This window comes from Astatotilapia calliptera, chromosome 1, assembly GCF_900246225.1.
Source record: "Astatotilapia calliptera chromosome 1, fAstCal1.2, whole genome shotgun sequence".
In the NCBI taxonomy this organism is placed as follows: domain Eukaryota; kingdom Metazoa; phylum Chordata; class Actinopteri; order Cichliformes; family Cichlidae; genus Astatotilapia; species Astatotilapia calliptera.
Window position 1 is genome coordinate 35,526,656 of NC_039302.1, and position 14,111 is coordinate 35,540,766.

The 14,111-nt window shown below is 46.8% G+C and overlaps 1 protein-coding gene across 4 annotated transcripts in view; it reads right to left on the minus strand.

Annotated features, from left to right (window-relative positions):
• Window positions 1–14,111, minus strand: part of dpy19l3 (dpy-19 like C-mannosyltransferase 3) — a 73,864-nt gene that overhangs the window by 30,916 nt on the left and 28,837 nt on the right. For all 4 annotated transcript variants that reach the window (XM_026175880.1, XM_026175889.1, XM_026175872.1 and 1 more), the window contains 3 exons: window positions 10,005–10,106; window positions 9,721–9,794; window positions 1,518–1,676 (listed from right to left, as the gene is read on the minus strand). In XM_026175880.1, the coding sequence (XP_026031665.1) occupies window positions 1,518–1,676; window positions 9,721–9,794; window positions 10,005–10,106 (335 nt within the window). The remainder of the gene's footprint in view (window positions 1–1,517; window positions 1,677–9,720; window positions 9,795–10,004; window positions 10,107–14,111) is intronic.

Here is a 14,111-nt window from a genome sequence, read left to right on the forward strand (position 1 = left end):
TCTTCCTATTAAACGGGAGTTTTTCGTTCCCACTGTCACCAAGTGACAGTGTTTGTCATGTGATTGTTGTTTTTTTCCTGTTATTGTAGAGTCTTTACCTTCAATATAAAGCGACTTAAGGTGACTGCTGTTGTCTGACGTTATAACTAAAACTGAACTGAATTTGTTATCATTAAACTAAAGTGTTAAGCAGTAACTTTATACTTTTACATTAAATTCCCAGGCTCTTCTATGACTCTCCTAATGTGTCTCCTGTGCTAACGCCCTTGTAATCATTATCCTAATGATTCCTCTGGAGCTGAAGAGTGCTTTCAAACCCAGATATCTTACCCGTCTTTGTCAAGCTGGTCTGACAGAGACGGCCACTCTGCTCATTACTTTGCCGCTCACCCATACTGTGGACTGGATTTAACCCCCATCTCTTTTCTCTCAGGGTTGCTGTGCCGAGTTGCCAGAGATTCATTCCAGTGTTCATCCTGTTTTAACATTGCCTTTGAGAAACTTCCCTTTGTGACAATAAAACCTGTGAACTTTAAGCTGTTGTCTCTCAGGTCCTGCTTAAGAGTCCGTTTCATAGTTACACCTTTCATGGTCGTGGCACTGGGATACTTTCGTGCATACATTTGACTTGTGCTGCGTCACTACTATTGCACCACCATGCTGCTGCTGCTGGTACCTTGGTGTAATTAGTTCACACTTTGAATTAGCTAACGTTTCATCAATGACAGAAGCTGACTGGAAAATAGAGAAAATGGCCTTCATTTACTGGCTTTATTTACTTCTAAATATTGCTGCCTGCAAAGGTCAATAAAACTGTTCAGTACGTTTTTTCTTTCATCGTCAGAAATACTGTTAGCACAAATTTGAATTACCATGATATCATTTGAAGCTATATCACTTTCCTCTACTTTAAATGTGTCGTCCTCTCCTCTGTCTACTCTCCTTGTTCTTTGTAGTTTCTCTCTTCTCTTTCCCCTCAACCCCAACCAGACAGCGCGAGGCTCTGCTGGATATGTTTCTGTTCGTTCTTTCTTCCCTCTATCGCCAAGTGCTGCGGGGGGAACGTGTCTTCGGTGTTCTCTCTCTTATACTGTAGGGTCTTATATAAAGCACCTCGAGACGACAGCTGTTGTGAGCTGGTGCTATGTATATTTAAATAAAGTGAACCGGCACAAAGTTTATAATTGATTGCTTCCAATGCAGAGAAACTTTGGCAATCATCTGGATTTTACTTAAACACAAACCACCCACCTAAACATTGCTGCAGACCAGGCATGACTTTCTTGGTAACTGAACTTTCTGGCAGAGGCGTCTTTCCTCAGCTCAACATGCCCCGCCCACACCACAAAAACTGCCCATGAATGGGTCAAAAAATATGGAGTAGAGTAACAAAATATTAATTTAATGTTGTTTTGCTTTGTGGGGGTTTTTTTATTTTATTTTGTGACTGATCAGAGTAATCTGGAGCTACTTTGTCTTATATAACCCTCTCCACTTCCTGTTGAGTCATCACCTACCTCAGGTTTTGCAGTGCTGCCGCCACCAACATGCCACAGAGCAGAAGCAGCGTGAGGACGTAGGGGTACAGCAGCAGGGTACCGGCCAGGCGCTCGAGCGTGTCCAGGGGAAGCAGGCCAAAGGCCTCCTCACACAGATACAGACTGGCATCAAAATCCCTGCAGGGGAGGCGAGAGGCGGTCATCTGTTTGTTTTTCACTGAGAATAAATAAACACTGCAACGTCGAGTTAAATGGAAACCCGGTGAGGAGGAAGCTATAAAGGTTTGGCGCAGATCCAAATTACACTCTTTAAAATTATGAAATAGGGCCATAAATTGGCCTTGACAGAGACCGCACTTTCTGAGGGCCCTTCAGTTACTGATGGAAGCAGCATTTTACTGCTGCAGCTGGTCCAAGTGGAGCCTGTCATACGATAAGTCTGAGTGACTGTGAGGCGACTGGATGGAGCAGGATGTTTCTTGGATTAAATGATTTCACTTTGAAATATTAGTGGCTGAGTGACTTAACACAAAATTGTGTATTTTAATGTAAATAAAACAACTTTAATGCATATGAATAAACATATTTGCCTCTGAAATGCAGTAAAACAGAAGCAACAAATAATAATAATAATAAAAATATATTAAACTTATGTGCGACTACCTGATCAACACCACAAACTCGATTTTTTTCTACACGTGTGCAAAAATATTTAATTTTTTTATAGCGTTTAACTGAAATTACTGTTACCTGGCAACTGTACGTTATTTTCACATCAATGTCAATGATATCAAATGTAACACTATATATTTTTGCTGGTTTTTAAAAAGAGATCTTTTACTCATTAAAGTTGATTTCTACTATTGCAATAACCTCCTCTTCTCTATACACAGTGTATATGTCCAGGACTTTTATTGTGAAAGGAACAGGAACTTTCCCTTTAAATCAAGTTTCTGGAGCTTAAAAATGAAGCCGATGTGTAATTTAGTAAAAACTGCAGTTACTGTAATTGCCACCTGCAGGTCCACCCCAACAGACTCCCATGTAAAAACGTGCATGCATTATTTCCTTAAACTGCATGTTTACAGCGTGGCACAACAAAATGTTTTGGGCTCTATGAATACGTTTCCCTTTCATAACAACTCTGGGTGGGGGGAATTTTCTCAAGAGGGGGCGTGGCTACTTTAGCAGGTGTCCTGATACAGTGAGCTAGGATTCTGCTAGGTCCCACTCAAGTGGACTTCCCCACAGTTTTAATGCCTTTTGGGCATTTTCAGTGGGTTATTTGACTAATGTTAGACAATGAAGCTTGAAATTGCAGAGATCAAAAATCTTTTATACTGTCTATAGCAGGGACACTAACTCCTTTAGTTCTAGGAATCTAGGAACAATAAGAACTCTGAAGCACTAAAAGAAATAAACCTTCAGGCTGCTAAAAACCTCCAATCAAATCAGGATAAGTTAGTAATCCACGTTAAACGACCTAATCCACAATCTGGAAACACAACTTGTGCAGTTAAAAAGGACAGTTGCAAAAATGTGCATGAATTGTATGTTCCCTTTCAGTCGATTCACTCGGTACAACACATAAGTATGGGATATCACGCCCTCGCGTGTCCTGGCTGAAGAAACCTTTATTCACGCCTTTACGGCAGATGACATGTGATGACACGCGCAAGGCCCCGCCCGCACATATAGCCGCTGCCATCACCGTCATCCCTCAGTTCTTACGCTCTTCACCTCGCTGAGAACACCTCTGCTGAGTTGGGCTAGCTAGCTACTGCTAGTTAGCTCCGTTGTCTGCCAACTTGAACCTAGCTTAACTGCCCCTGTTGGTGTTAGCCTCCACCGCCCAGCTGGTGCGTAGGCTGCCCGCGGAGCGCTATTTTCAAGTTTTTCTTGTGCAGCGTTTCGCTTTGCGTTTTGGGAATGGACTCCAAACCGAAGCGAGCAAAGCAGAAATCTTCTGTTCGCCCCTGTCCTCAGGGATGTGGTTTCTCTTTGCACGACAGCGACCAGCACGATGCCTGCCCTGTCTGCCTGGGGATCGTCCACGCTAGGAGAGCGTTGACGGAGCCCGAAGCTTGTGCGTTTTGTCGCCAGCTCCGACGCTCGACCCTGGAAAGACGGGTGACGTTTGTGGAAAGAGTGCTGGGACGCTCGGCTGTCGCACGGCATGACCCTCTTCTTTCCGAGTCTGGAGCCCCGGCTTCGTCCGAGTCCGAAGACGAAAATTTTCAGGTCGATGTCCCCGCGATTAGCTGGGCTGACCACATGGAATACGTTGACGGGTTAGCCGATGACGGACCGGAACCATGCAGGAGCGCTGACGGGCTTCAGCCTGGGTTGAAGCCCGCCAGCGCTCCCCAGGAAGACGATGACGTGCTGGACATCGGCCTGGACATCCATGGTTTGTCGGAGGATGAGCAGGAGAGCTCATTGTCGACCCAATATGCCGCCGCTGCTGCGCCGGTCGGCCACGATGACACCTCTCTTTTCTCCCTGTTTCGCCGTGCCGCTGAGAAGCTGCAGGTGGACTGGCCCTCTCCTCCACCAGCTCGGAAGCCGTCGCGGTTTGCGGGTTTTTTCCTTCCACCGGAGCCCGCAACGGCCAAAAACTGCCTCCCCATGTTCCCAGACTTTCTCTGCGAGCTAACAGCGTCATGGGACAAACCTCTGTCTACCCGCGTCACTGTGCCCGGCTATGGACAGTACATGGAATTGGACGGCGCCGAGGGAGCTGGTTTAGCTAACCCACCCCCTATGGAGCCGTCTCTGGCTGCTTATCTGGCCCCGTCCCATAACCATGGTGTCGGTGGCCCCGCAACTCTGCCGTCCAAGCACTGCAGATTCTCGGCCTCGCAGCTGGAGAAGATTTATCGGGCTCAGGCCGGCACCGCTCGAGCCATGAGCTCCGTCACCATGCTCCAGACGTACCAAGCAATGTGCCTGGCGGAGCTTGGATCGCTGGTTCCGGAGGACAGCCCGCTGTCACCTCTTCTTAACGAGGTTAGAGTCACCACGGATTACATCCTCCGTGCGTCTCGCTGTGCAGCGCTCTCCCTGGGCAGAGGGATGGCTTCGACAGTGGTGGCGCAGAGGCACCTGTGGCTGACCCTCTCCGACGTCCCTGATAGAGACAGAGCTGTGTATCTGGACGCACCAGCGTCTGCGGCTGGGTTATTCGGACATTCACTTGAAGCCATTCAGGCTAGATTCGATCTGAGGAAGAAGCAGACGGAAGCTCTGCGCGACATCATCCCCAGACGCCAGCCCAAGCCCACTGCTAGCTCTCACAGGCCCGCCGCTCCTCTGACAGCTGGCAAGAGACCGGCGCCCACTGCTGGAGTGGGAGGGCCGCCGGCGAGAGCACGTACTCCGGCCCGAGCTCCACGCCAGTCGGCCTGGGGCAAAGGCCGGGAGACGCAGGGAGACGCTGCTCTTACCCCTCTGTTGCCGCACAAGAGGTGCCGCTTAAGTTCTGTTCAGGTTGTCAGCCCCAGAAGGCGCTGCACTTCCCTATCGCGGTCTCCCAAGCACATAACCCCTGCACACGGTTCAGATGTGTTGAATGTTCAAGCGACCACATCGAGTGTTCCCGCTGTTTTTCATTGTTATGCCCCGGAAAAGGTGCACCCAACAAAATGTATAAATGTACATGTTCCCATGTTGCAATCAATAAAGAGTGTTGTTTACTCTCAAACAATCTCAAATGCTCAACCTGCAGGCGAAATGAGCCAGGTCAGGCAGGGGATGCAGTCCCCTGCAGACACACTGGGGGGCGACGGCGCCCCGCCGTCAGTGCTGCAGGCCAGCCGGCTGGCTGCTCACTTCCCTCAGTGGCGCGCTTGCGCCCCCTCTCCGTGGGTGCTGCAAACCGTTGCCATGGGTTACCGGTTGCAGTTCCGGGTCAAGCCGCCTCGTTTCCAAAGAGTCGTGAACACGATTGTCAACCCCGAGGCAGCCTTGGTACTCAGGGAGGAAATACAGGCGCTATTACAGAAGAGAGCAATACGGGTGGTCCCCGCTTCGGAGACGGACAAAGGTTGGTACAGCCGTTATTTTGTCATTCCGAAGAAAGGGGGAGGGCTTCGTCCCATCCTCGACCTGCGAGTCTTGAACACGTACCTGCGAACTTACAGGTTCAAGATGCTAACACTCAGACAGCTCCTGAGTGCAGTCGGCCCGGGAGATTGGTTTGCGACAATCGATCTAACAGATGCTTATTTTCATGTCGCTATACACCCGAAACACAGGCAGTTTCTGAGGTTTGCGTTCGAGGGCGTAGCCTACGAATACCTAGTGCTGCCGTTCGGGCTGTCGCTCGCTCCCCGCACCTTTACGAAATGTGCCGAGGCAGCGCTAGCGCCCCTCAGGAAGAGGGGCATCCGCATCTTGGCCTACCTGGACGACTGGGCTCTCGTGGCTTGCTCCAGAGAACAGGCGGAGACGCAGCTGTCGCGGGTTCTGTCACACATTCAGACACTGGGGTTCTCTGTGAACTTTCAGAAGAGCTCGCTAATCCCAGGTCAACAGATCGCTTTTCTCGGTCTGGAAATATGCTCTCTTTCCAGCCGCGCACGGTTGTCAGAGCACAGAGTGGCCGCGTTTCATCGCTGCCTCGCTCAATTTCAGCTGGGACGCAGACTGCGTTTCCAGACGATATTGCGCTTGTTGGGCATGATGGCATCTATGATCGCCGTAGTGCCGCTTGGGCTGTTGAAAATGAGAGCGTTTCAACGCTGGACTCTCTCTCACCGTTTGTGTGCTTCGCGTCACCTCCGGAGGAGGCTGCCGGTAACTGCGTCTTGCATGCTAGCTCTCCGTCCTTGGAGGGAGCCCGGGCTACTGCACCAGGGCTCTCGGATTGGGAGGGTGTTGTTTCGCAAGGTGGTGTCCACAGATGCTTCCCTAAGTGGGTGGGGAGCGCTGTGCGAGGGTGCGTCAGTGAGAGGGATCTGGTCCGCGGCTCAGCGCCAGCTGCACATCAACCACTTAGAGCTGTTGGCAGTGTTCTTAGCTCTAAAGCGTTTCCGTCCAGTCCTGCAGGGCCAGCATGTCTTAGTCAGGACGGACAATTCAACAGTGGTGTCTTATATAAACAGGCAGGGAGGAACACGCTCTCTTCCCCTGTTGCAGCTGTCTCGCTCTCTGCTGTTATGGTGCAGTGTTCATTTTCTGACTCTAAGAGCCACCCATGTCCCGGGCCACCTGAACCTGGGGCCGGACCTTCTCTCCAGGGGGGGTCCTCTGGTGAGAGAATGGAGGTTACACCCTTCAATAGTGGCTCAGATTTGGGATCTATTTGGCGAGGCGCAAATAGATCTTTTTGCTTCCAGGGTGAATGCTCACTGCCCCCTGTACTTCTCCATAATCGACCACGATGCACCCTTGGGCTTGGACGCGCTAGCGCACCAATGGCCAGACGTGCTCCTGTATGCATTTCCCCCAGTGGAAATGATATCTCCAATTCTGGAGAGGGTGCGTCGGCATTCCCTCTCTCTGATCCTGGTGGCCCCTTGGTGGCCCGCGAAGTCGTGGTATGCAGAAATAATCAGCCTGCTTGCAGCAAGTCCTTGGCAGCTTCCTCTCCGCAGGGATCTCCTCTCTCAGGCGGGGGGGGAAGTGTTTCATCCGCGCCCGGATCTGTGGCACCTTCATGCTTACCTGCTGAGAGGTTAAACTTGGTTGCTAAGGGTCTGCCACCTAGTGTGGTAGCGACGATTCAGAGCGCCAGGGCCTCGTCTACTAGAGGCTTGTACGCTTACAAATGGCGAGCCTTCGAGCGATGGTGCCAGGACCGCCACACTCTCCCATTTCAGTGCTCTATTGTGGATGTTTTGACATTCCTGCAGGAGCTGTTGGATAAAGGCCTTTCGTTTTCAACGATCAAGGTTTATTTAGCGGCTATATCTGCTTGTCATATCGGTTTTGACGGGGTGACACCAGGTGCGCATCCCCTCGCCGTGCGTTTTCTGAAAGGGGTTCGCCGGCTGAGGCCCGTGCTTAAGTCCAGTGTCCCGGCTTGGGACTTGTCTTTGGTGCTGGAGGCCCTTTGTGGCCCTCCGTTTGAACCCGTTGAGTCGGTAGATATGAAACTTCTTTCGTATAAGACCGCATTACTTCTCGCTTTGGCCTCGGCGAAGCGAGTGGGGGACCTTCATGCGCTGTCTGTGCATCCTGCCTGCACACAGTTTTCTCCTGATGGCCGCAAGGTCGTATTGCGTCCGAATGCCGCCTATCTTCCCAAGGTCATGCCTGCATCTTATAGTTCAATGGAGTTTGAGTTGCTGAGCTTTTGCTCCCCTCCTTTTGAATCTGAGGAGCAGAGGAGGGTGCATTCTCTTTGTCCGGTGCGTGCGCTACGCACCTACATTGAGCGCACTCGGGATGTGCGTTTGTGTGACCAGTTGTTTGTCTGCTTCGCTAATCCGAATAGAGGTAGAGCTCTGTCCAGACAGAGGCTGTCCCACTGGATTGTGGAAGCTATCTCGCTGGCATACAGCACCGGAGGTTTTGCGTTGCCCCACGGGGTGGGAGCTCATTCCACCAGGGGGATGGCGACCTCATGGGCTCTTTTTAGAGGGGTGCCTGTGGCTGATATTTGTGCAGCGGCTAATTGGGCGTCGCCGCACACTTTTGTGCGGTTTTATCGGTTGGACGTTACAGCCCCTTCGGTGGCTCATGCTGTCCTTTCTGCTGGGTCTACCACTCACTAAGGATGTGGTGGTCCCGTTCCGGTTCGGTGGCTGCTCTGCGGGGCGTGTATATAGGTCCCATACTTATGTGTTGTACCGAGTGAATCGACTGAAAGGGAACGATTAGTTATGTCTATAACTTCTGTTCCCTGAAGGAGAGGAACGAGGTACAACACAGGGTGGCCCCACTGAGCAGTTGGCTCGGTGAAGAGCGGCTATCGAACTGAGGGATGACGGTGATGGCAGCGGCTATATGTGCGGGCGGGGCCTTGCGCGTGTCATCACACGTCATCTGCCGTAAAGGCGTGAATAAAGGTTTCTTCAGCCAGGACACGCGAGGGCGTGATATCCCATACTTATGTGTTGTACCTCGTTCCTCTCCTTCAGGGAACAGAAGTTATAGACATAACTAATCGTTTTTTACATTACTTTTAAATCACTATGGAAAAATAAATAACATGACCACTTCTTCCTGTTTTGGCTGCTCCCTTTAGGGGCCGCCACAGTGGATCATCTGCCTGCATCTCACCCCGCTCCTACCACCCTCCGCTGTCACCAAAACCCTCTGTGTGTCCTCGTTCATGACATCCATGAACCTCCTCTAAGCTCCTCCTCTTTCCCTCATGTCGTTAACATCCTTTGTCTGGTATTTGCAGCATCCTTTCTCTGCGCTCGACCAAAAAGGCTCCAAAAGAAGGCCAAAGAAGAAAAAAGAAAAAAAACTGAGATTGCATCAACCCTGACATGTCTGTACAGTATAAACTTTTTTTTAGGTCAATATTTTGCACATTGGACTTCTGATATATGAAAGATACAAACTGACAAAATAAATTAAACCTATATAACATTAAGTACATCAACATTATGCAAAAACAAAAAGTGGGAATTCAGAAACACAACATTAAACAAATATGACATGAACTGATATTTTGGTTTTAATTTTATTCTTGGCAGTTACAATCCTCCACATGCTGATAAACCACCACGAGGATAAATAACTAAACAGAGTTGATATAAACGCAAACGCGGTGCAAGACTCCAGGGATTAAAAAAAGAAACACTTGGGAGAGACGAAATAAGTCAACGCAAGTGAGAGAAACAGGAACAGAGAGAGGCAGCGATAGAGTATGCACTGCATTTTCCACAGACTCCTGAATAATTGAAGCGCCAGTTGTGTAGCACCAAGTTGTGAGCTGTGTTATCTGCCACCCTGGAGCAGCCATCCAGTGGCTGAACTGTTCCACACACACACACACACACACACACACACACACACACACACACACACACAGTATCTGATCAATGGGAGGTCTGCTAGTGTTACCCGGCCATCTATTATTCACACACCATAACACTCCAGGTGCTACAATACTGGTGCTTAGTGAATAATACAGTCACTCTGGATCAAGTCAGGAGTTATGTACCAGTGCACACAATACAGACTTTGTATATGCAGTTTTCACTACTGTTTGGGAGCGAGCCCGTATTTCACATGTGGTCAGGACTAGAGGAGGTGTTCATACCTGGTCGAACCCAGAGCAAACTTTGACTTGATGAATTTAAAGATGTGCTCGTCTGATTGGAGCTGGAGGGCTTTCTGTAAGCACACACGCAAAGAGAAGATCATCAGGTCAGGACTAAAGATCAGCATGTTAAACCAAGATTACCGATGAGGATAAGAAGGAAGGAGTGTGTTGTGAAATAAGGGACAGATCACAAGATAATGAGCATATGATGGGAGAAAAAAAGAGGAAAATGGAGAGAAAGTGTATTAAAAGATGAGCGAGGGAGGAAGAGAACACCGCACCTTGGCCAGGTAGTTGATGGTGACCGTGAGGAGGAGAACCAGGGCACTGTGGAGAAGAACTTTGCCCAAACGAACCACCAGGCTTCCAGTCTTTACACCAGGCTACATGCACACACACAGAATAACAAGAGGTTAGTCAGTGCATCTGTTATGGTCTCACTGCAGTTTTTTGCAATTAAAAATGTAAGGAAAGCAGACATCTTTCCATACACACAGTATATATATGGGTACATGCATCAGACCACTAACCCCTAACAGCATGGGTCATTTCTCTGTAAATATCTAAGCACATATTAAAATCATCAAGCATGCATAAATATATTTTTATGCTCGTTATTTTTGCACATTTTGCAATCATTTATAGATGTCAGAAAAACGTCCTCGTTATTTCCCAAAATTCTTTCATACTTCGCATTGCAAACTGTTAAGATTTCAGGTCTATATTGTCTCATCCTGCGCACAGTCTGCTGCAACTTCTCACAGAGTGACCCCTACCAAACTAATTAGTCAGCACAGTAATTACTGATCGTGTTCAAATGCCCGTGGTTATTTACAACACGGATACTGCGCAGAGCACAGAGCACTCCACTGCTTCACAGATGGACATCTCAGTGTTTTTTGTGGGAGTTTTTCCATCTGAAGCCGTTCTGATGATTCTGGACACAAAATGTGAGAATCTATCAGCTTTTCCACTGAATTAGAAATAGTCTCACAGCACGCCTCTGAGATCTTCCGCCTCTGTAAACTGGAGATTTGCCCTGGAATACTATTTGTGTGTTTCCGACAGCAGGGTTAGGCAGCTGAGGTGACTGTAGGGAAACTATCAGTCCCAACTTAACAACCTCTGATTGGATGTATTTTGCCAGTTGTGCTACTGAATGCCACTATTAGCATGTCGACTCATCATCAGTATGCCAGGTGCATCTTTTTTGCAGACCTGCTGTCATCAAAACCATCCAACATCAAAGGTATGCATTTAAAGCTTAATCCAGGCATTAAATGAGAACACTGTCTGCCAAGGCTAAATCAACATTTGCAGAGGACAGAATACCTGTTTCACAAACTAATATGCCTCAAGTTTCAAACCAGAAGTTGGATAAAATCATTATTTCATAAGTCACAAATAAGTCTGACGCAAATGCTGTAAAGGTTTAAGTAGTTCTTTGAGTAACACCATCATTTTATGTAAAAACTGAAAATCGGCCACGGAGGGTATGAAATATAGGTTAATACTGCATTTAACAAGCTGTGTTCAACTGAGAGATTCCTAAAAATGTTGGAAAGGTGCAAGTCAATGCTTAAGTCTTAAATATGATTACCCCATCTCTAATAATCAGTTATGTACCACAGGCCTTCAAGCTGGCAGTAATTAAACCGTTACTCAAAAAGCCATCTCTTGACCCAGCAGTCTTAGCTAATTATAGGCCAATCTCCAACCTGCCTTTCATTTCAAAAACTCTTGTAAAACAGATCATCTGCAGAGGAATGGTTTATTTGAAGAGTTTCAGTCAGGTTTCAGAGCTCATCACAGCACAGAAACAGCTTTAGTGAAGGTTACAAATGATCTTCTTATGGCCTCTGACAGTGGACTCATCTCTGTGCTTGTCCTGCTAGACCTCAGTGCAGCGTTCGATACTGTCGACCATAATATCCTATTAGAGCGATTAGAGCACGCTGTAGTAGGGCTGTGCAATATGACCAAAATCTCATATCCCGATATAAGAATTCTATCGTCCGATAACGATATAAATCACAAAAATGTAACATTTTCTGTAAATTCTGCTAATCTCGGGCAGCTCGACTTGCGGGAACGTTTGAGTCTAAGGTTTATTTTTTAGCACCTGACGGCTCTTTTTTAATTCTCATCCGTAAATAATCTCCTCTTTCACGTGATTCAGTTTATTTTGAAAAGTCTTAACAGGATCTTGAGCTTTATTGTGAAAGGTTTATGTGGAACATAAACAAGCGGACACGCGATGCTGTTACCATCATTGTTGCTAACCACAACGCATAAAAACAGCCGCTTGTCCGTCTGTAGTGTGGTTATATTAAATATAAGAGAAAGAGAACTTTAAGAAATTAATATAGCCACTACAGTGACATCAAAACCATGAAAAAAATATTGCCATAAACAGCTTATTTTGTGACAAACGATAGCGTAAAATGAAACGATAGACGTTTAACACCAAGTAGTTAAACTGCAGGAATGTCTTAAAGACATAAAGACGAAGTGCACAAAAAATGAAGTTATTGTACTCGGCCCTAAAAATCTTAAAAATATCTAAGCAGATTCTTACTCTGGATGGCATTACCTTGGCCTCCAGTAACACTGTGAAGAACCTTGGAGTCATTTTTGACCAGGACATGTCCTTCAATGCACATATTAAACAAAAATTAGGAATGCTTTCTTCCACTTGCACAATGTCTCTAAAATTAGAAATATCCTGTCTCAGATGTCTTGATGCACGCTCAATCATCCAGGAAAGGAAATCCCAAAAAGTTAATTCTGTTCATCTGGATGTAACGTTTTCAGTGGGAGAAACGTTTCGTGACTCATCCAAGTGACTTCTTCAGTCTCAGCTGACTGCAGGTTTACCCAACCTTATAAACAGTACCTTTGAACAATGACTGAAACCAGCACCACTGATAAACAGTGGGCTGTGAGTTCAGATTCTTGACCATTAATATTGATCATTATTTTTGCAAATTGTCATCACCATTGATCAACAACCACTGATCAATGACCATTGATAATAGATTAGAGTACTGTTTATAAGGTTGGTGTTACACTGCAATAGGTGTAGGCTGCTGGGGGATTCCCATGAGTCTTCAGTCACATTTTCCACTCACTATGTGTTTATACACCTCTCTGCATTTAATCATTAGTTATTATTAATCTTTGGTTCTCTTCCACAGCATGTCTTTATCCTGTCTTCCTTCTCTCGCCCAACCCGTCGCAGCAAATGGCCCCACCCCTCCCTGAGCCTGGTTCTGCCAGAAGTTTCTTCCTGTTAAAAGGGAGTTTTTCCTTCCCACTGTCGCCAACACACCTGCTTATATGTATGATGGTTTGGGTTTTCTCTGCTGTATTATTGTAGGGTCTACCTTACAATATAAAGCGCCTTGAGGCGACTGTTGTTGTGATTTGCTGCTGTATAAACAAAATTGAATTGAATTGAAGTCCAAATAGGATTTTACAGTTTTAACATTAAAAATAAACTGACTATCATAGTGGAAAAAAGCAACAAAGAAACAGCAGGGCCTGGAGCAAGGAAAGGTCCCTGCAGCTCCTACTTTGATTCTAAAAACATGATGATGAAGGAGGAAATCACAACAGTTTCTGAAAGAAAGTCTAATTGTTTCCAAATGTGAATCACTGTGTTAAACTGAAAAATCCATTTGGCCAAAATACGCACTACCCTGCTGGCGAGTCAGGGTCGACAACAATACACTGGGCATGGCAATTTCATCCAAGTACAAGCAGAACCATCAAAGCCATAAAAAGATTCAATCTACTTTCTTTTGAAACCTTTCTGCACCTCTGTTGGTCTCCCAGCAGTTTATGCATGTTATCAAATGACTGCCAAATTTGTCCAGAAGATTAGGGCAATGCTATGAAAACACAAGGAACAGCCCATGTACAGCAGTGCACAGGCACGTGGTATTTAGTTCTTACTTCACTCACAGAAATAAAATCCTTTATATTCTTGATGGCTTTGCTTAACTAAGAATATTTCCCTAAAAATATGCATTTTCTGAATCTAAAACACCCCGAGCCTGAACTGCAGCACAGTGCCAGTGAGTACAGACACCTGCCTGCCAAATAACCAGACTGCAGCCAAAAATCTGGACATTATCATTCATTAGTTACAGCTGAGATTTTTCTTCAAACCACCAAAATATTACATCAATTTGCTGACCGTAGATATGCTTATGATGTCAAGAGGCTGGTGTTTAGTCCAAGGTAAGCTGCATGTTCAGTGTAAAGCCACCAGATTCATCATCTAAGCATGACTTAAGTCCAAGACATGTGAGCACAGATCTGTGAAAGACTGCTAAAAGCAAAGCTTTTGCAATTAGAGCATGTCATTCCTAAAATAAATGTTA